The 22,672-nt window shown below is 38.9% G+C and overlaps 1 protein-coding gene across 1 annotated transcript; it reads left to right on the top strand.

Annotated features, from left to right (window-relative positions):
* The first annotated feature begins 2,384 nt into the window (after positions 1-2,384).
* On the top strand, positions 2,385-20,144 carry LOC140237762 (long-chain specific acyl-CoA dehydrogenase, mitochondrial-like). Its single transcript, XM_072317695.1, has 9 exons — positions 2,385-2,528; positions 8,557-8,703; positions 10,818-10,955; positions 11,623-11,787; positions 12,773-12,839; positions 13,570-13,734; positions 16,630-16,845; positions 18,472-18,599; positions 19,943-20,144. The coding sequence occupies exons 1-9, from the start codon at positions 2,395-2,397 to the stop codon at positions 20,121-20,123; spliced, it is 1,341 nt and encodes a 446-aa protein (XP_072173796.1). The 5' UTR covers positions 2,385-2,394; the 3' UTR covers positions 20,124-20,144.
* The last annotated feature ends 2,528 nt before the right edge of the window (positions 20,145-22,672 follow it).

A 22,672-nucleotide genomic window follows, 5' to 3' on the forward strand; every position in this document is an offset into this window, starting at 1 on the left:
AGGCATTCACTTCAAGCCGCGGCCAATAGCCTTGCGTTTTCTTTGTCGTTTTCTTTCTTTTCTACGACAAACTGACTTGAGTACTTTTTGCTCGTATCTGGTTACCATTACATTTTGCACAGTGATATCCAAATCTATTCATTCCACGCTATGATGATCACACAGGGGCGGATCTAGCTTTTTATAAAGGAGGGGGGTTGGGGCGGTATGTGAGGGAGCGTAACGACCGAGCCCGAGCGAGCGAGGTGGGGGGGGGGGGGGGGGGGAGGGTGTGGGAGGGGGGTGTCCCCCCTCCCACAGTAGGGAGAATTTTTGAAAATCTGTGTGTGAAAATGGCATTTTCTCGCATCTAAAACACCACTATTTTGGGTATAGAGGTCATTGCCATAAATAGAAAAAAAAATAAAATTACAAGTTAAAAAAAAAAAGATAAGATAAAAAGAAAATGGTCCCCGGATTTTTTTTTTTTTTTGGGGGGGGGGGGGGGGTTGCAACCCCCCAACCCCCCCCCCCCCCTCTAGATCCGCTTCTGTCACATCTGTTTCCCTACCTTCAGCCAGTGATTGACCTCTACACACATTCTCCACCTCCAGTTGGTCACTCCAGGGAGGTATACCTCCCTGGTCACTCTATCATCCCTTAAAATGACAGAATGATGCCATTCTCCCCACAGCGGGACTCCAGAGGACTCCAGTCACCATCTCCCCATCGAGTAAATATAGCCCCAAGTATAATCAAACCACAGGTTGAGTCAGTTCGAAACATCCTGTCCTAATATTATACTACCATTTAGAATTGATGTTGAGTCTACTCCACCCCCACCCCCCGACCAAGGAGGTACAGTGGGCCTACCTCCTTGCTAAGCCTAGCCCCGCCTTTGTTTCCATAACAACTAAAGTTTTGCCCAATTGAAAACATTCTTTAACATCAAGACTCCGCCCCATTCACCCCTTCATAAAATCTTGTACGCTGACCATGTTGTGTATAGAATTGCTGCGCGATCTTGTGAATTGCAAGAGGATTTGACACTCGAAGTGAGAAGGCATCTCAAATAAAATGCACTTCGAAATATAGAAAAAAAAAAAAAATCAGTCTTCAGCGTAACTTCTAAAGAACCCGATCCTATAAAGAACCCGATCCTATACACCGCAGGCAATATCATGATCTTCATGATTCTTTGTAATTATGTAAGAAGTACATCAAACTTTGGACGCGTGACATTGGGGGAAAAAAGAAGAAAAAAGAAATCATACAATAGGACGTGGTTTGGGTGGGGTAACGTGAGCGACCAATCAGGAAACGGAAAACTTTATTCATAAAGATCATCGGTGTGATTAGAGATTTTGCAGGGGTAAATCTCTTTGTTACTTTGCAACGTGATACGTGCCATGTCCTCGTTCTCTTCATCCGGGATCATCTCAGAGAAGTGGGAAAATTCCACCTCCCTGATTATCTGTAGCACAATTTGTGATTGAACATCTATTGGGAGAATTTCAATCTAGTGATCACTTTGAAGCAGATAGTGATCCGAAGATGAAGTCGCTAAGAACTTCCCTATTAGGAAAAGAAAGAAAGAAAGAAAGAAAGAAAGAAAGAAAGAAAAGAAATTTAAAACTTTTGTTGAAAGACATAGCAAAATAAAACAGAAAACAAAACAGAAAGAATCAGGGCAAACAGAATATACTCCACCCAGAAAAATAGAAAACAAAACAAGCAATTAATGTTTGGCGAAACAGAAAATGTAGAATCCTTTTGTCATGCATAAGGCCTAATCAGATACAATATGTCAGCAGTGGCGGATCCAGACGGGGCGTACCGGGCGCCCACCCCCACCTCCCACCCCCCCCCCCCCTTGTACGGAATCCCTGGATCCGCCCCTGCTGGTTTAATAGGACTTCCTATTACCAGGGATAGGGAGGTGGAAAGAGAATTTACTTTGCTAGCTGAACGACATCACCCTATTTTGTAGAGGACATCATTGAGGTCCACCGGAATGGCCGGGCCACTAAAAGATTACCTCATCTTTCTTTCCCCTCAAATTCTACTCTGCCACATTCTTGTTTATTTTTTTTTCTAATTTCTGTATTTTGTATTGATTTCTTTTGCAAGAATATGTGTAGGCCCTACTAGTATTCTGTGTTGATATATCTTGAAGAGAGACAAATAAATGAACTTGAACTTGAAAGATTGAATGCACACACGACCGAACGAGTGTACGTATGGCCCTCGATCGCGATTTCGCGATGCATGCTGCGGCCGCGTCTCTGCTGCTTCTGTAGGTGCTAAGTGGACGAGCTAGCTTTGACACAACATCACACAACACAGGGTCAGCGCGGGGCATTATTCACATCTGTCACGTCTCCCTTGTCTCCTTGACCTCTTCTAGACTTCAAAATGACGTCGAGAATTTTGCGGAGCATCATCAAACTGTCTCCTAAGTATGGCGCTTCCGACAGAATCCTCAGAAAGAATGCTTTACTGGAGGCAAAGAAAATGCGATATGTGTCTTGCAGCCAAAATTGTCATCGGTAAGTGGATAAGGTTTGCGCCGCAGCTCGCCGCGCCGCGGCTTGTGTCGTTTCAGCACAGCGGATCCTGCTCCATGCCACTGTGTCGTAGTGTTACTGCGACATGACTGTAGCATGATAATTATGTGGGTTGAACGAATGCAAGAGGGATCTCCAACGAAATAGTTTCATACCATATATTAGTTTAGATCTAGTTACTAGGTCTATATCGATGAAACAAAGCGTAAAGTGCATTATTGCCGAAACAAAAGCAGCAGATCGACCTTATCAAATATTGTCATATAAATAATTGATGTTGGGACGGACCGGCTCAACTAGAGTCAAATGCTACCATGAAATTAGATTTTCTCTGAACTGCATTTGCTTCCCTAGTGATACCAATAGAGCAATAAATGCCTTTTTCATTATTCAATGTACAAGATGCTAGACGTATGACATATAATCAACATGAATTTTATTATTAATTCATTTTTGAAGTGGCCTTTAAGATACCACAACACAATGTGAAAAGAAAAAAAAAGTAATGAGTGCATTGTGAATTACTGTATTTTATCATACAAAAATGTTCCAAAGATATTCAACCAGGACCAGTGCAGATCCTTTGGCTGTCACTGTCACCTGTTTTTTACATCTTCATCATGTCTGCATGACCCTTCTTGGTATTCCTTAATGCGAATGATGCTTGGAACTAGTAAAACTTGTCAATGTGAGATCATGGAATCCATAATTTGTAGTTTGTCATTCCAGTCTTTCCAATCATGTCAGGAATGATTTAGGTTGCTTTTCATTCTTTTAATGCAATGATTAACCTTGCCATCCTGCTTTTGGATGACAGTCCAGATGGAGCCATCTTGTTTTGGAGTCACTGGGCAAATCTAACAGTAGGCTACTGCATGACAGAAATTGTTGGCTCATTTACATTAAGTTCACATGATCCAACAACTTGCAGGAATGTTCTCACATTTGAGTCTTTAGTCTAAAGATGGGCGAGATGTCTCTGGAGGTTTTAAAGTGTTTCTTGAGGTGCAGAACTTGTCAAAACATCACTCCTTCCGCGCTCCCATTGTGCATAAATTTTGGTTTCACCAGGTCCCTGCTGAAGCTTTGCACTTGCTGAAACAAGCTCTTGTAGTGCCAAAATTGTGTTTTTAATCATCTCGGCCCGACCAAAATACCATAAAGAAGCAGCTGCTTATGAAGTGGCAATATTTCTTGTTTTGCAATCATTAAAAAGAAAATGAACCATCAAAGTTAACAATTTAAACTTTCAGCATGACTACAGCTGTAACCTTGTCCACAGAAGTGTCCCTACATTAGTATGCATATCATCCCACCCTCTTGATAAAGAATACCAAGTAAAAACCTCACAGATGGGTATGACTCTGATTTTGAGATAGTGGCTAGATGCAGAATTTGTGTTTCCATAGAAGCCCCTTGTGAAAAGAAGAAATAAGAAGTAGCGTAAAGACCTGGGAAGAAACATGACCAAGTGACCATACAATTGGGTTTTATGTTTGGCTTTAATAGCTTGCAGATATGTACTTCATTGGAGCCAGTTGTTGTGGTCATGAGAAATGTCATAGAACTGGGTCATACAAGTGGACCATCCCGTGTAATCTTCTGTTTCTCTTTGATGTGAAACTCTCCTTTACGTAACCCAAGCAAAGAGTTACTGTAGTGAATCTTTCATCCTTTCATGCTCTGCTGCTTTTCTTTATGTCGGAAAGCCGCTTATTTCTTCCTTGTTGGAAGCCATACACAAGGCAAAATATGTTGACATTATAGTGGCCTGTGCATTGAGCTGTTTGACTTAATTTTCCTCAATTGAAAGGGGAGCGTCTATTTGTCCATCCATGGTGACTGAAGAAAAAAAACCAATAACACCCCAAACTATGAACGGAGCAAACAAACACAGAATGGCACCACCCATGCGGCCATTCTAGAATACAGCAGCGCTGCACACTGGCACCATCCGACGGTCCCTGACCAGTAAAAATCACTGTCAGACCAGTAACTTTTTTGGGAATTGACGAGTAAAAAATGGAAATACTGGGTACCTACTGGTCTGACAAGCAGGTCGGACCAGTAGAAAAAATGGGTTAGTGTGCAGCCCTGAATATAGTCCCATTTATAGTAAGGTAAATTATTGTCTACCAGGAGCATTTGGGAGTTCGTAATCTAAGATTCAAAGCATTGTGCATGTTCTTGTTTTCTAACAGAAATTAGAATACAAAGCACTGTATCAGAGAAGTGCTGGTGAAAGTGAAATTATTCTCAACTTTTGTATAGATCGACATGAAAGAGCTAGTCAGATAGTACGGAAAGTTCAAATTTTGTGATGTATTTGGCTTGTGTTTAATCTTGTATAAAAGTATGAATACGTCCGGTGCATGTACACTGTGATTTATCCACATTTAAAACCAACAAATTATCCTTTTTTGTCTGCAATGCTAAGCCTTTATTAAGTTCTACCAAGCACTGAACAATATTACTGTCTGGTCATTGATCACCTGTAGTGATTTTTAAAAAATCTAAAATCATAAAAATGTAAATCTTGTCCAGTTGATCACCGTCATAATATTCAGAAGTGTACAGATCTTTGATGATGACTTCTTCCTATGGCCTGTGACATACAATTTTATTATTATTATTTTTTTTTTTGCGTGTGTATGACTGTTGACTCCTCCCCTCACATCTGCACAGATCACGTTTTCATGATGTTGTATAATGTGTATACATCAATTTTCATTAGGCTGTCTTGGTTTGTTATCAAAATATTATGGTAACAAATTACTACCGCCAGTCAGATGAAAACAAGGACTTACTGAAAAGGTCCCTGTAACATCATCAGGCAAAGAAAAAAAGAAAAGAAAGTTAAGCAGAAAAGCACTCGTAGAGTGCAGACATCCACCGAGCAGCTCATTTCCACCCATTATACACATATTGAAAATCGGGCAATTTCCCAATATAGAAGCCTTTTGTTTATGTCATCAGCTTCCAGCTACGCCGTGCCTTGCCCAAGCAGAGCAGGCGCTTAACCCGTTGAGGACGAGTCCCGAGTATACTCGTGCAAGCGTCTAGATGGGAAATGCGTGTTGTAGCAAAATCAAACCGTCCTCAACGGGTTAAGAGCGCGTACGCAAACCTTAAATATGTGCAACTTGAACTCCCATGTTCATTGACCCCATCTGCCAAAAGATTAAAAATCCATCAAAATCCATAAAAATTCTTGGATCACTACTGACATTTAATCATCTGTTCTTTGTGTCACTAACAACTTTTCCTACAAGTTTCATTCAAATCCATTCACAACTTCTGAGTTATTTTGCAAACTGACAAACCAATGACGATGAAAACATAACCTCCTTCCTTGGAGGTGGTAAAAATATTTCAAAAAAGAAATGGATTGGCCTGACCTTTATATCTAAATGTTTCATTCATATCATGAAAAGAGAAGAGAGGACTTTGATCTTACAATATGCTTACCTTCATACAGTATTGTAGTTTTTATTCTACACAACTGACACATGTGGACTTTTTGTTTGGGGGAGGGGGATTGTCATTCATCTTGATATAAAGGGAAAAAAAAATCATCATTCAGTGAGCACAAAGTCCAAGTACAGGCTTGTCTCTGGCAAACACTCTTAAAATGTCCTTGATGACAAGTGACCTTAAAAGGATGGTACAGTTTTGGTTGAGATGGGGCTACTGGTTTCCAAGGTTTTTTTGATGATGATTTTTTTTTTTAGATATTGAGAAACCTCTTCTGAAATATGAAAGAGCATACAATTCTAACAGGAATTCATAGTTTATTTGATGAAAATTGGTTTTGAAATGGCTGAGATATCCAAGACAAAACAATCCTAATAAAAGATGGGACCCATATTTTATTAGGATTGCTTTGTTTTACTCATAGCTGAGTGCAAACACAATAGGATGGAGAGAAAATGTCAACTTGTACAGTATGTCCCCAAAAAAAATTACAATCAAATTTTCGCAGTGATAACACCCAATATGATTAAACTGTCTAAATACAACTTCAGGGTCTTAAAATATAACATCTTACATTGTGTGCAGAAAACGCCATTCAATTTTGAAATGAGAAATGAGAAATGTGGAATGTTGTAAAGCATGTGGTGAGTCTGATTCTTCCAAGTTTAGCACTTCGATGCTTTTGTGTGTGAAAACAATAGACAGAACTTGGAGGGAAGAGATTCTTGACATCCTCTACAAAATTCCTCATTTCTCTTTAACCACTGAAGCAAATCGAATGAGGTTTTCTGTAAGATAGTGGGCAATGAGTTACAGTTTCGTACCCTGAATTTGTACTTGGATTGATTCACTATTTTTAATGATTCATTGCGGAGGGTCCCATTGTAATTTTTTTGGGACATGCGGTACAGTTCCACTAGGAACAAGGTGAAAGTTTTGGGGCACAGAATCAAGACAAAAACTTGGAAGTGTGAATATAATGTCTTCCATGGTTTGTGACACAAAGATTTGTTGTTGTATTTGTTGTCCCCGCCGAACGAGTTCGAGCAGGGGACTATGAAACGTGCTCCGTACGTGTGTGTGTCCGTGTGTCCGTCCGTCCGTGCGTCCGTCCGTGTGTCCGTCCGTGCGTCCGTGTGTGCGTCCGTGTGTGATCAAAATCTTCAATTTGCTACTTCTCTGTCATTTATGAGCCAATTTTGATTCTGTTTGCTTTATATGATAGCACTACATGGGAGCTTTAAAACTTCTACACAGAATTTCAGTCGTGACCTTTGACCTTGACCTTTGACCTATATTGTACATTTTGCTACAAAATGCTACTCCTTCGCCATTTCTAACCCGATTTTGATTCCGTTTGCTTTATATGATGGCACTAGGTGAGGGCTTCAAAACTTCTACACAGAATTTTGACCTTTGACTTCTTTGACCTTTGACCTTGATTTTTGACCTATATTGTACATTTTGCTACAAAATGCTACTCCTTCGCCATTTCTAACCCGATTTCGATTCAGTTTGCTTTATGTGATGGCACTAGGTGAGGGCTTCAAAACTTCTACACAGAATTTTGACCTTTGCCTTCTTTGACCTTTGACCTTGATTTTTGACCTATATTGTACATTTTGCTACAACATGCTACTCCTTCGCCATTTCTAACCCGATTTCGATTCCGTTTGCTTTATGTGATGGCACTAGGTGAGGGCTTCAAAACTCCTACACAGAATTTTGACCTTTGCCTTCTTTGACCTTTGACCTTGATTTTTGACCTATATTGTACAATTTGCTACAAAATGCTACTCCTTCGCCATTTCTAACCCGATTTCGATTCCGTTTCTTTATGTGATGGCACTAGGTGAGGGCTTCAAAACTTCTACACAGAATTTTGACCTTTGCCTTCTTTGACCTTTGACCTTGATTTTTGACCTGTATTGTACATTGGCTACAAAATGCTACTCCTTCGCCGTTTCTAACCCGATTTTGATTCCGTTTGCTTTATGTGATTGCACTAGGTGAGGGCTTCAAAACTTTACACAGAATTTTGACCTTTGCCTTCTTTGACCTTTGACCTTGATTTTTGACCTGTATTGTACATTGGCTATAAAATGCTACTCCTTCGCCATTTCTAACCCGATTTTGATTCCGTTTGCTTTATGTGATGGCACTAGGTGAGGGCTTCAAAACTTTTACACAGAATTTTGACCTTTGCCTTCTTTGACCTTTGACCTTGATTTTTTACCTATATTGCACATTTTGCTACAAAATGCTACTTCCGGCGGGGACATATATTACGCACCGCGTAATTTCTACTTTTCCTTGTTTAATTTAATGTTGTCACACTTGTCTCATTGCTATCAACAAGTTCTTTCTCACAAATCACTAATGCAAGCAAAATCTACAGTATATATGTTACACCCACTCACTCCCACCCCACCTCACCATAAGTAATATGTTTAAAAATGTTAAAGTGGTTTATCTCTGTTGATCAAAAGAGTTTTTTTCTGTCATTTCATTCTGCGCTCTTTGGGCATTCATCCAGACGAGAGCAAAGCACCAGGCAGTATGTGGGACAGTCCGAGACATTGATGGACATCGGCACAAGGCCAATCTTCAGTGAGGAGCATGACATCTTCAGGAGAAACGTCCGTCGGTTCTTCCAGGAAGAGGTCGCACCCAACCAGGACAGGTATGGCACCCCATCCCCAATATTGACTCACCTCTGACCAAGTGGATGGGAATTGTTCTGCTACACTTCACAAAGCTTTCACTCCTGTAGGAAATAGGTGCTGTCTCGTCTTAACTTTCACCTTGACTTTGTTATGTTCAGCATTTCTGACAAAACATATATCTCTGCTTTGTAAGCAATAGCATGATAGTGGCAATGGAATGCTCAACACCGTAACTTGTGCTGCTTGACTTCTGATGCCAAGAGATTACCCATTAAGACCATCACAATTGTGGCTTGAATGTAGCAACAACAAAAAAAAGAAAAAAAGAAAAAAAAATGCTGCTTAACCCTATTCTAACTGGGCTATTTGAGACCAAGTTTTTACTGAGATCTCGGCCGCCGATCATGCGATCGCCGCAAAATTTTGCCTGAAGATAGAGCTGGATGTCAACTACAAGATAACATGGTCATACAATAGAAAAATATTGCCTTTCTATTTTTAATAAATTAATTATGCAAATTTGTGCATGAAATCATATTTTCACCTATAACTCCATTAAAAAGACTGGAAAATTGCTAAATTTTTGTGTCAGAATTCCTCAAGACACATCAAACAATTTTCTTGTTCAAAAATTAGCACAATCGAAATCAATTTCTTTTGTTTTTTATTGTTTTGTTAATTTCTTATGTATTTTATTGTTTTTTCGACCTTTTGTTTTCTATTTTTTTTTGCCAAAATTTGTTGCAGGCACTTTTTCAGGCTAATCTACACTAGAATTGATTAATTTCAATGGTTAAAAGTTGAAATAATCTAATTTATACCAATTTAACCAAAAAACACAATTTACATTGGATTTGCACACGATATCATGAATTTGAGCTGTTTTTTGGTTGACATGCATATGCAAAACATTACGTAACTTCAAAATGGTGTACCCGGATGTCGCAAATTTGGTCTCAAAATATGCGGGAGACTTCAATGAAAAAAGTCGTGAAACGACACGGCAAAAACTTTGCGCGTTGCGAAATCGTGGCGCGAAACGTCGAGGGGGGGTCAATTTGACCCCCCCCCCCCCCCCCCCCCCAGTTAGAATAGGGTTAAAACTGCTTATCCAATAGTGGCAAGCAATGGAGTGATAAGTGATTGCTTTCCCAACTTGTTTGTCATTTTGCCTCTGGTGAAGATTCTGCTAGGATCTATAGCTCAGGCCCCTTTTGACTTCATAATCTTGGCTTAGTTGTGTACTGACTACATGTATAAGAAAAAATGTGGTGTTGCTAGTCTGGAAGAAAGACTACGTGGTAGGTTGTGTAGGGTCTGTTTACACAACCATATTTACATTGTGATAGCAATGGAATATTATGCACCAGCACTCCTGTGTGTTGTCACAGTGCTGCACACGTGTAACCTTGGTATTCAAGCTACTACGTGACATTGCATTTAATGAAGGCACTGTCTTTGTGTGCTGCAGAAAAATGTTACCAAAACTTTATTCTCATCATCTTATGATATCCACAGACATTGTCTTTTCCTTTGTCTGTCTGTCATTTATTGTATTAAGTTCTCTCAGCTCAATTTTAGTAAGTGTGTATTTTCAAAACCGTGAAATCCCATTTTACTACGAGTAGGGAATTTGTAATGGATAGACTCTGTGGTAGATCCCAATGTAACCTTTGCTTGTCTTTGGTCATGTACACTGATAATATTGATACAGCAACTAGTGTGATTGTACACTTTGTCTTAGATAATTCTCAACATTAAGTTCATAAGTCTGTGTACATTCGCTAAATCTCAAAGTCCCCAAAAGAACAATTATCTTATGTCTGAAGATATATCACATTATATCGTGAGTATTGCTATGAAAATGGATTTCTGGTGTAGAAATTACTTAGGGACCATCAATATGATATGATTTATTTCACAATGAGCTGATTATATCAAGCTATCTCTCTATCATATCCATCTATCTATCTACCTATCTATCTGTCTGTCTATCAATCTATCTATCTATCTATGTATCTATCTATCTATATCTATCTGTCTATCTATGTATGTACAATTTGTATGTATGTATCTATCTATCTTAATTGACAGTAATCCATAAGATGAGATTATCTTCCTCTTATTTCAGATATGAGAAGCAGCGACACATTGACAAGGAGCTCTGGGAGAAGATGGGAGCGGCAGGGTTGCTAGGCGTGGACACTCCGGAAGAAAAAGGTGGCATCGGCGGCGACATCCTGATGGCGGCCATCATTTGGGAGGAGCAGTAAGTTTGGGCATGAGACTTAATTGTGGGAGCTTTTGCAAGGAGAGGCAGGAAGCAACCAAACTTGATGATTGCTTGTTGTGTCTCATTGTGTCTCGTTGTGTCTCACAAGCACTTTCGCAAACGCGTGACATGTACGACAGCTCAGCTGAGTTGCACATTTCCCAGGTGAAAATGTTCACGTATGATGATAAATTAGAGGAGACAAACATGTACAAAGACTGAGGGCATTATTACTGTGGCCTGATTATTAAGTACAAGTGATGTGAATAAAGTTCTGGTACATGTATGTTGCCTCCTCTATGTGATATGTAAGTTATTGTTACTCCGTAGTCCTTCTTTCTTTCTTTCTTTTTTCAATAGACCATAAACGTTACCCATAGGTGAGATAGCACTGACAGTATTGTATGTGTCCTGACAAAAGGCAAATATTTTCTTCCAACCAAAATATTAAAAAAAAAAAGTTTTACAAAGCATGCTGTGATCCTATATACCAGGTATCTGACTGAATGAAAAAAAGATATCTAAAACTTTTCAGCAGTTTCTGTACAGTTGCATAGGATCTTCAGCTATTTTTATTGTCGGGTGTTGCCTTTGTTGATACTGATTATGCAGTCAAGCATTTTCTTCCTTGCTTCAAATTTGTCTGCATTGTTTTTCTATCAAGGGCCTATGTCAATGGGGCAGGGTCATCATTCCCACTACACAGCGACATCGTCATGCCTTACATTGCCCAGTACGGCACCCAGGAACAGATTGAGAAGTTCCTCCCCGACATGACGGCGGGAAAGAAAGTGGGCGCCATCGCCATGACTGAACCAGCTGCCGGCAGGTATGAAAAGTTTACATGTCCCGTGAAGTTACCTGCCCAATGATGAGTGACCAAAGTTCGACAAATCATTAAGTTCATTCAAATGGAAGAAAGCATGTTCGGTAAGATAATGAAGTCTGGATGAAGACTAGACGAAGAGTATTTTGAGATGAAGATCATTTGTAAGATCTCTTAAGCTTCCAGACATTGTGTTCTTTTGAAGGAGATCTTGCCTTTGCTGCACTGGTTAGTTGTCTGAAGCAGAACCCGCAAATCCAGATAGCTTTTGTTATCATTGCACTCAGTTTTTCTTTTATTTTTCTTGACTAAAGATACTTCCCAGCCCTTACATCTAGAACATATTTGACATAGATAATTGTAGATAGTAAATATAGTTACGCAGGACCGTGCATGATTCATTTGTTTGAAGCCCTAAAAAGAAAAAAACAATAACGCCATGAGAAAAAAACAATTTGAACTCTTCAGAGCTAATCTAAGGTAGCTAGTAAGGCTGCCTTTTAGAGGTCAATATATCCTGAATAGTGATCAGAAATATTTTTTGTAACCAAATCAAATTTCAATTCAAATTCAAATGATTTTATTAGTCCATATAAAGTAATACAAAGCAATATACCATTAGGAAACTGAGTAAAACTGAGTGCTTGTCATCAAAATGTCACTGTTTTACTTCAAAGTTTTCTGCAGTTCATTGGACCCCAGTGATTGGAGCTCTGATATGTGGCAACATCTTATTTGATTTTATTTGATTTTATTTCTGCAGTTTTCACAAAGTATATACAACGTTACAAACAATTTTCCAATACTTATATTATATCCAACACAAACTAAATGAATAGATAAGTATATTTGTGTACGTGAGTTTTAATCATACACAAACAATTGGAAAATCATTGATTATTCAATCGAATTATTACAAACAACATGTAGGAGACCGCCATTTCATTACAAGCTGTTGTTGATGTTGTGACCCATGTTGTGTTTTCAGTGACCTTCAGGGAATTAAGACGTACGCTAAAAAGGACGGAGATGACTACATCCTGAATGGAAGCAAAGTAAGTGGGTCCAATCAGTTTAGAGAGACTTTAAATGTTGAAAAAAGGGAGAAAAAAACAACAACAACAACAACTATTTAACTTAATCAGTACCAAGTTCTTGTTGAAATCTTATTGTGACGGTATTGAATTACAGTTGAACCTCTATTATCCGGCCTCCCTTTATCCGGATCTCTCTATTATCCGGACGCAATCTCGCCGTGATTTTTTTTTTTATAATTACGGGAAGAAAGGGGGATTCCCAACTCCTTGAGAACTCCTACCCAAACACACATGAATTACATATTCCAATATGATTAACATACATTGCATCAAATTTCCTTCCAAATTGCTTACCTTCAGACATTTCAACATCCCGAAACATCCCCAAATGTAACAATGAAAATGTTGCAGTATACACATTGCTACATGTAGCACTACAATGGGCTACATCAGTACATGTGTATGTATATGTACATGTATAAAGCATTGAGTCTCCCGTATCCGGCCAAATCCCTTATCCGGATGAGCCCCGGTCCCGACTCGTCCGGATATGAGAGGTTCAACTGTAAGTGAATCTCTGGTAGAAAGGGTCACACTCAGCTCTTCTCCATAATCATGTCCTTGTGAGTCTTTTTTTTTTTTTTTTGTGCGCTGCTAAAGTTTGTTGTAAAAGTATTCTGAAGGAGATGTTTATTTCCTGCATTTTATTTTTTTCCCCATTTGATATCTTTGTTGTCCTATTTTGTAGGTCTTTATCACCAATGGTTACTTGTCAGACGTAGTGATCGTTGTTGCCATCACAGACCTGACTGCCCAGAAGAAGGCCCACGGCATCGGGCTGTTTCTGGTCGAGGATGGCATGCCTGGATTTACCAAGGGGCTGCCCCTCGAGAAGATTGGACAGAAGTCTGTGGTGAGTAAAATAGACGTCATGCCATCTTTATACCACCAGAAGCAGGTTGTATAAAAATTGCAAAATTTGTGTATTAAAAAAACAAACAAACAAAGTGATGACACAAGGGTGTATCCATTTGTATTGTTCTGAAAAATTCACTCACATAATTCTAATGCAGTCTCTTTTGATATAGTGTCTGTGCGGTCTAGAATTGTCATTTCTTGTTCTTTACCTTTTTCTTGGGCTATCGTCGCTGGGGTGACAAAACCTCGTATCTCAAAATTGTCAAATGTTCAGGAGAGCGAAAATACATGGCGGCCAAAGCACTATAGTGAATGGGAAAGCCTTCTCTTTGACATGTCATGGTGGCTTCATTTTTGGAGTAATACAGTTAGGATTTGGCCACGACATCACTTGACCCATTATTTGACCATTAAGCTAAAAAAAAAACATTTTTGACATTTTTGAGATACGAGGTCTTGTCACCCCAGCGACGCTATGTATATGTCTCAAAGCAGTCATATGATAATGACTACTGCATCATCACCTTAGACAATCAAAAGTATTTCATTGAGAGTGATCAACTACTTTTATGACGTATACTTAGAAAGTCTTCTTTTTTTTCTCGACAATTTTGTGAAAGGTTGAATTTACTATCGCAGAGTACAGTGAACGACAGAGACAATTAACATTGGTATCTTTCCCTCCTCTTCAACAAGCAAAATTACGTATCATGCAAACATCAGTAATGCTATAAATTTAAGAAAAAGCATTGAGAATATTGTTAGTATGACATTAGCAGTTTAGTATGTAGTATTTCTAAATACTGAAATAACATCAAGATCATTCGAGTGAAGCAGATATTTACAGTACTTGAACTTCTTACAATATACTAGTGCATGCACAAACGTAATTCGGATGCAAAGTAATGAAATCTCTGTAGATTTCAGACACATGCGTTGTCATGTTCATGCACCATGCATGTGTTGTACTTGTTCCACTTTGTAAAAAGCTATATAACTCATTCAGGATCAAAGTTGATATTTTTGCTTGATGTTAAATTTATGAATAGCACCCGACTTGCAAAATTCAAGAAAATAAAAGCCTTTCAAAATCATCATATGTACAGTATTGTACCTGTGATTGAGGAAATGTAAATTTGCTGCTTGTTAGTACTAGTATGTGAGGGAATTTTCTGAAGCCCATTCCTGTTTGGGCATATCCACATGATTTACAGAGGTGCACATAAATGTAGTAATCAGTTTTGTGTGTCAAGTGATAATTATACCCCCGCCACACATAGTGTGAAGGGGGTATATAGGAATCACCGCAATGTTGGTCGGGCGGGCGGTCGGGCGGTCGGTCTGTTGCAAAATCTTGCGTCGCAAACTCCTCCTACAGTTTTGAAGCAATTTAAATGAAACTTAGGGTAAATGATGATATTGAGATATAGATGTGCAAGACGTGTTTTTTGTTTTTGTCGGACAATGTGTTGCCATGGTAACCATAATTTTACCAAAACCTTGTGGATTGAATAACTTCCATAGTATTTAAGCAATCAATTTTAAAATTGGTATCTATGATGATCTATAGGTGTAGTTATGCAAGACACTCTTTGTGTTTGTACTTGACAAAACGTTGCCATGGTAACCGCATGTTTTCTTCGATATCTTGTGGAGTAAACAACTTCCACAGTTTTGAAGCAATTGAAATCAAATTTGGTAGGCATTATGGCCTTGAGGCATAGATGTGGAACACATAATTTTTGTGTTTGTCGGACAAAGCGTTGCCATGGTAACCATAATTTTACCAAAACCTTGTGGATTGAATAACTTCCACATCATTCGAGCAATTAAGGTCAAATTTAGTATGTATGATGATCGGGAGGTGTTGTTATGCAAGACACCAATGTGTTAATATAAGAAAAATGTGTTGCCATGGTAACCACTCATTTTTGTATCAAATTGAACCATTTAATCTATGAAGGTGAAATTTGGTGTGTATGATGCTCTTTAAGTCTAGTTTTGCAAAATGTCCTTTGTATTTGTATCGGACAATGCGTTGCCATGGTAACCGCATTTTTTTTTTTTTTATGCCTCCGCCAACGAAGTAGCCGGAGGCATAATGTTTTCGGGTCGTCCGTCCGTCCGTACATCCGTATGTGTTGCCATGGTAACCACTCATTTTTGTATCAAAATAAACCATTCAAACTATGAAGGTCAAATTTGGTGTGTATGATGGTCTTTAAGTGTAGTGATGCTGGGGGAAAGCATGTTTCCATTTGCTGTAAGTTTTATACTCAGTGTCAACTCTGTAATTGTACAGTAAACTAAAATTATTCTGTTTCCAATTCGACAAATGCACAAACTTGGTATTAACGTCATTGCCCTCATGACATCACATACTATAAAGCAACACTGGGGGTGGGGGTATTAATCACCTTCAGTGATAATTCTAGTTTTGAAAGCTCCGCCATATGGCGATGAGGCATTGCTCAGAGCAATGTTGTGATATTGTCATGAACAGTTTCAGTACCAATTAGGTTTTGTAACATAAGGTTGTAATCTGCAATCATAGGAGTTGTTCTTAGCTGTAACATTCAGCTCTGTTTTACAGGGCTTACAAAGTTTTCTAGGACAACAATTCATCAGTGCTTTAATGCAGGATAGTATTAACGGAAGATATTAGCGCAGGTAGACCAACAAGAAATTGTAATTGAATGTCCACAGTAGCAACTAGAATGGCAATTAACTTTCTTGCTGTATGAAACATTTGTTTGAGTGCCCATCATGCCCACTGTTGCAATAATGCATGGATGCACAGTTATTCATCCCTTTGAAAATAAACCTGATAATGTAATATCATGATATTTCCACCATTCCGCTCCCATTTTATGGTTTGTGGTATGTCTAGGATACCTGTGAGCTCTTCTTTGAGGACGTGAGACTCCCAAAGAGTGCCCTCTTAGGCGGCGAAAATCGGGGCTTCTACTACCTCATGGAGCAGTTGCCGCGGGAACGGCTGATCGTGGCGGACGGGGCACAGGCTCACTGCGAGTTCATGTTCGAAGAAACCAGAAACTACATCAGGCAGCGCAAGGCCTTTGGGAAGACCCTCGCAAACATCCAAGTAGGTGCACCCCAATGCATTAGTAGCTGTAAAAGCCCTTCCCCCGACATCTCATTCCAGTCTTGTAACATCCCATTCAACAGTATACAAATGACGCAATCTTCTGAGTGCGTCAGTTGGAATTGTGTGCATAAGGTAACTATGGAATGCTTAACCCACGAGGCGAGGCCGAGTGGGTTTAGGCTAAATTCCATAGTTACCGCATGCACGCTATATTCCGTCTGACACACGAAAAGACATGTGTGTCATCTGTGTTATAGAATGGGTAATTTTCTTGCCAAAAACCCATTTTTCTATTGTGTTACCCGATGGCGAATTTACTGGATGCATTTCCTTTTGGCTTGCCATAGACGAGAGCCCCAAAACCATGCATCAGTTTTTACTGGACGCATGGTTTTTCTTCAGAACCATGCATCAGTAAAAACTGATGCATGATTATTTTAGCCAAGAGGCGTCTCGTACTGAGTGCGTGAACGCTTGCTTAGTGCGCGAACTTTTGTTACAAGTGCGCATACTCTTGCTACAAGTGCGCGATAACGTGTTTACCACTGTGACTCAGCGTGCGGCCAGTACAAAATTAACACATACAGTTCAGCCAGCGATCAATTTCCCCCTAGATCGCGATCACAGGCGATCAGTGATCGTATACGCGATATGTTGCAATCAATTGATTGTATGCGGAATTGCATACAATCAATTGATCGCGTATGCGATCACTGATCGCCCGTGATCGCGATCTAGGGGGAACTTGATCGCTGGCTGAACTGTAGCTCTCCACCAATGAGATCGCAGGATTCTCGCTACCCATTCTATAATGATTTCTGCTGAATAGGTCTTCACATCACAAATTTTGGAATTGCTGATCAAAATAATATGTATCAAGTGGTTTTGATCAATTGATTTTTTTTTTTTTGCTGCTCCAACCCTACAAAACTTTCTTACATTTCATGACATCATTGACAGATAGTATTACTGAAACAAGCAAAAAGAATACATACCATTATGTTCCTTGCCATAACCATGTGTGCTAAGTCACAGTAGCAAGAGAGGTTTTGTAGAAGACAACTCTACACCTTTCCTTGTTTTACTCTCATTCCTGTAACATTTTCCATGTAACAATAACTGTCATAACTGAAAGGTACTGAGGTCAGAATTTTCCAGATATAAGCTTTGAAATAATTGATAACCTGCCCACTATACTTAGAGCGATTCGCACATGACAGATTGCGTATGCAGGCAGACATCAAATAATCACATCACGTTGATACTCACATGGGAAAAGTACACCTATTTCACGCTTTCTTTAGTCAACGAACTAATTGATTTAAACCACCTTTGTGAATACTGACCAGTTGGTCCCTACAAACCATCACACCAACTTGTTTCGTTAAAACCTAAAAATTGCGTGTTTCAAAACTTTCTTTGGCTCAAATTCATACAGGAAGTATCAAACTTTTATTTTCAAAGTAATATTTTGTGATGTTTGCATTTTTCCAGGCTATGACATTCACGATGTTTCAAGACTATCAGAGTGCTTGGTCAGATATATTCTCATGTGGATCAATTGTATCTCAGAATCCAGTGTGTCAGGATGAACATTTGAGTGCTTTTTTGTTTCGTACTCAGACCATCCAACACAAGCTTGCTGAATTAAAGACCCTCATCTGTGTGGGAAGGAGCTTTGTGGACCAATGCCTGCTTCAGGCGGCTGAGAACAAGCTGGACACATACACAGCCTCCATGGCCAAACTCTGGTGAGATGACCATTGCCCCACTAGTGGGCAAGGGCAACAGGTTGAGGGGATGGTTGTACGATTTTATCAGGCCAGTCAGGCAGGCTGGTATGCTTTACACATACCGCGCACTAGAGCTATGCGTTTAATTTACACTTGATTTGTTTTTGCCCCTCGGGCAGCGCGTCATTTGACGTCACAGAACCTCATCTATTGGCAATGAAGTTGTAACTGTTCGGGGCTCTGTTTCATAAAGCTGTTTGTAAAGTTACAAACGACTTAAGAATGACTGGTGATCGGTTCTAATGTGCTATACTTATCAGAATTTCCATAATTCAGCACAAGAACTTATTACCAGTCGTTCTTAAAGGAAAAGTTCACCTTCATAGACATGTGATTTGAGTGAATGCAGCAAAATTAGTAGAACACATCAGTGAGAGTTTGAGCAAAATCGGACAATCCGTTAAAAAGTTATGAATTTTTGAAGTTTCTGCTCAGTCACGGCTGGATGAAAAGACTACTATAGCTTGTGATGTCACATGAGTACAACAATATAAAGAAAGAATAAAGAAAATTCAACATATTTCCATTTTTCTCGCATAACAAAAGAACACTCGACTTCTCTCTTTCAAAAGGCAGGGGGAATAATATTATCCTTAACATATGTCAGTAGCAAGTCGAAGAAATGTGCACTTTATTCAAAAAGTAAAGTTTTGTGAAATTCTCTTTTTATTTTCCTTATATAGTTGTAGGCATGTGACATCATACACTCTATTACTCTTCTCTTCCAGCAGTGACTGCTCAGATACTTAAAATATTCGTAACTTTTGAACGGATTGTCCAATTTTCCTCAAACTTTCACTGATGTGTTCTACTAATATTGCTGCATTCTCTCAATCCTTATACATATGAAGGTGGACTTGTCCTTTAAGTCGTTTGTAACTTTACGAAAAGCTTTATGAAACACCCCCGGGTTGTTTTACCATAACAAAAGCATTTATAATAAAAGTCATATTAAGTCGAACAAATACATGTGCATAAAGATTAGAACCAAAGAAACTAAAAACATATATTGAGAGAAATACAATTGACACATTAAAAAAAAAACAAAAAAACTTACAAACAGAGTAATACCTGAATGTGTAGATTACATTTCTTTTTTTAATAATAATGATTTAAATATTTGTTTATAAAAACATTTAAAGATGGACTCATTTTAACTGCCTGTGGCAAGTTATTCCAAATTAGTGGTCCTCTTTAGGCCTTCAAATCAGAATATAAACCAACATTTGTTTTATTAAGAGGTAAATGATAATGAGGATTTCTCAAACAATATTTCATGTCCTTCTCCCATCTCAACCCAGGACGACTGATGCTGCCAACAAGGTAGCAACAGAATGTTTGCAGCTGCATGGAGGGTGGGGCTACATGTGGGAGTACCCCATCGCCAGGGCCTTCTGTGACACTCGGGTCAACTCCATCTACGCCGGCAGCAACGAGATCATGAAGGAACTCATCTACAGACCCATCGTGGCCTCCAACTAAGCGGTTGACTGTGACAAGGGACAGGAAAGATGCTGGGTGGGTGGGTGGATGGGATGGTGTGGGGGGGGGGGGTTGGGAGTTGGGATGGAGGTCAAAGGTGAGATTCATGCAAGGAACATTCCCTGTCAGTTTACCAAAGGAAATGATGCATTAACCCATTGAGGACGGGCTGATTTTGTTACAACACACATTTCCCATAGCACATGCCAGAGCATACTCGAGACTAGTCTTCAACGGGTTAAGAAAACAAAAAAAATTGTGGAGAAGCTCTGCTGCGGTCTTGAATGTGGCTACCAAGCAAGTTTCATCTTTGTTTAAGGTCTCACAGAGAAAACCAACTCCTGGGATGATTTTGCTGCAGAAGACATCACTATGTCATCATCAAATTGGCAACCCTGAATTTGACTGTGTATCCTGTACTGGAGAGAGAGAGAGAGAGTAGATGGAGCTGGTGAAATTCATTGAATCAGGGGACAAAATGTAAAAGTTAGGCCAGTTTTCGACAAATACTGTAAAAGTGGATATTTTTGCATGAGTAATTTTTTGCGTTCGGCTAGGTAAGATTAGTTTCGCATGCTTTTAATTCCAAGAAATCAAGACATCAACTTCTGGAACATATGGCAAGCAAAAATATTTGTATGCTTTTATTTTCAAGCTAGTTTCTGGTTGTGCGAATGGCGTGCAAATTTCAATGGCACAAAACTATCCACTTTTACAGTTTGATGTATGTTGGATGATGATATATATAAGGAAATGTTCATTTGGTGTGGCAAGTGTGAGAGTATGCAACATGTGTACCTGAAAGAGGGAAAACAAAAATGTATAGCCAAAAAAGAATTGACAGAGATCAGATGTGCAATAATTAACATGTGATTACCAGAATATTTTGGTATTCAGCAAAGTTAACTTGATTTCTTTTCTTTTTGATCTGATAAATGTTGCATAAAATTCTATGCATTCCTTTGAGGAAGAATAAGTTGATGATGATGATGATGATGATGATCCACAGCATTTGTATAACGCCATATATCTGTTATAGAAATATTCAAAGGTGCAGACTCCTCCCAGAGAGTTAGCAATTGAATGCCTTGTGAAAATGCTGCATGGAAAGAAACGTCTTTGAAACAATATAAAATTGTCTGAATTTTTACTCATTTTCTTCTGTTGTCAAAACACTAAACTTGTTCCACATTTGGAATGCTGGTTATTTTTCTTTCATGTAAACACGTACGATTTATGTTGACATATGTCAGTATTTATTTAAATCAATGAAGTCAACGAATTCTTGAATAATTTGAATAAATGATATGCAGTACCAGCTGCTATAACGATCTGAACCAGTGCTGACTGTTAGGCAGAAGCTCATTAGTTTAGTGGATACGACACCTGCCTGGTAATCAGGAATTCATTGGTTCAAGTCCCAACCGGAGAATGCGTGCCCATGATTTTTTTATCATGACTACAACTAAAACACTGAACAATCTGTGCCTATTTATGTCGATGAAGGGCAATTTGTCAGTCTGTTGCATAAAATGTCAGTAATTTCCTCAGAAATTATGATGTGTCTTGTGTCATTACAAAAAGGATAAATCCCTGTATGCCATATTTTTACTTACAGTTCCATGCTTTTTTATTATTTTGACTGCATAAGGGCCTGGCTCTATGGAGCTCATATTAATAGCTTCATAGGGTCATGCATAATTTGTATAGTATTTGTACTTAAATACCTAAATGTCTTACAGCTATTACCCAAAAACTTTAATCTTCCTGTAGTAAACCAGTGTGTTACGGAATCTTAAAATTGTGAAAAGAAAGATATTCAAGTTTGTAAAAAAGCTATTCCCAAAACCAAATGGTTGTAAAGGACTAAAGAAGACTGATTTGTTGATTGATTGGTCTTGTTTGGGCTTCACTCTTCTGCAGCTAAAAAATTACTACTTGCACAAGCAAATGTGCTGTCAATAACTTATCTTCTTCTCTTTTTTTTTGGGGGGGGGGTGTTATGTGCAGATTGTCATAATGCAGTCTTATGTGGGTTTATATCCAAATTTAAAACGGGGATGTAGTTGTGTGCCCTGCATCTTTCTGTTGATTTTGATATTTTGGTTTTAGGAGAAGTACGGCTGATTTTCAGACTTTTACATTTGAACAACTATAAATTGTGAGCCTCCAACTCATGCATTCTTATGGTGAAACGGCTACCTTGTTCCGTGTAATTAGTTTTGGTTTTTCAGAGTATTGGTTTCTCTGCTCAAGGACCACAATTAATTCCACAAATCTGAATATGGAGCTGTCGATTTATGTACTTCATGTTGTCAAATTACGAAAATCACTTGGACTTCCCCTTTAAGGATTTCAGGTCAGTGAGGCTGCACATCACTATTTATAGCAGAGGCATGCAATGGAAGCATTCTAATGGTAATATGCACCTGTTCTGTTCATGGACATAATCATGATGTATGGAATAAAGGATCCAAGTTTGCGGTCTTTAAAAGATACAATAATTTTATTTGCCTGGGAACTGTCAACATGCATTGTAAGTTATAACA

Source organism: Diadema setosum, chromosome 14 (genome assembly GCF_964275005.1).
Source record: "Diadema setosum chromosome 14, eeDiaSeto1, whole genome shotgun sequence".
Taxonomy (NCBI): Eukaryota; Metazoa; Echinodermata; class Echinoidea; order Diadematoida; family Diadematidae; genus Diadema; species Diadema setosum.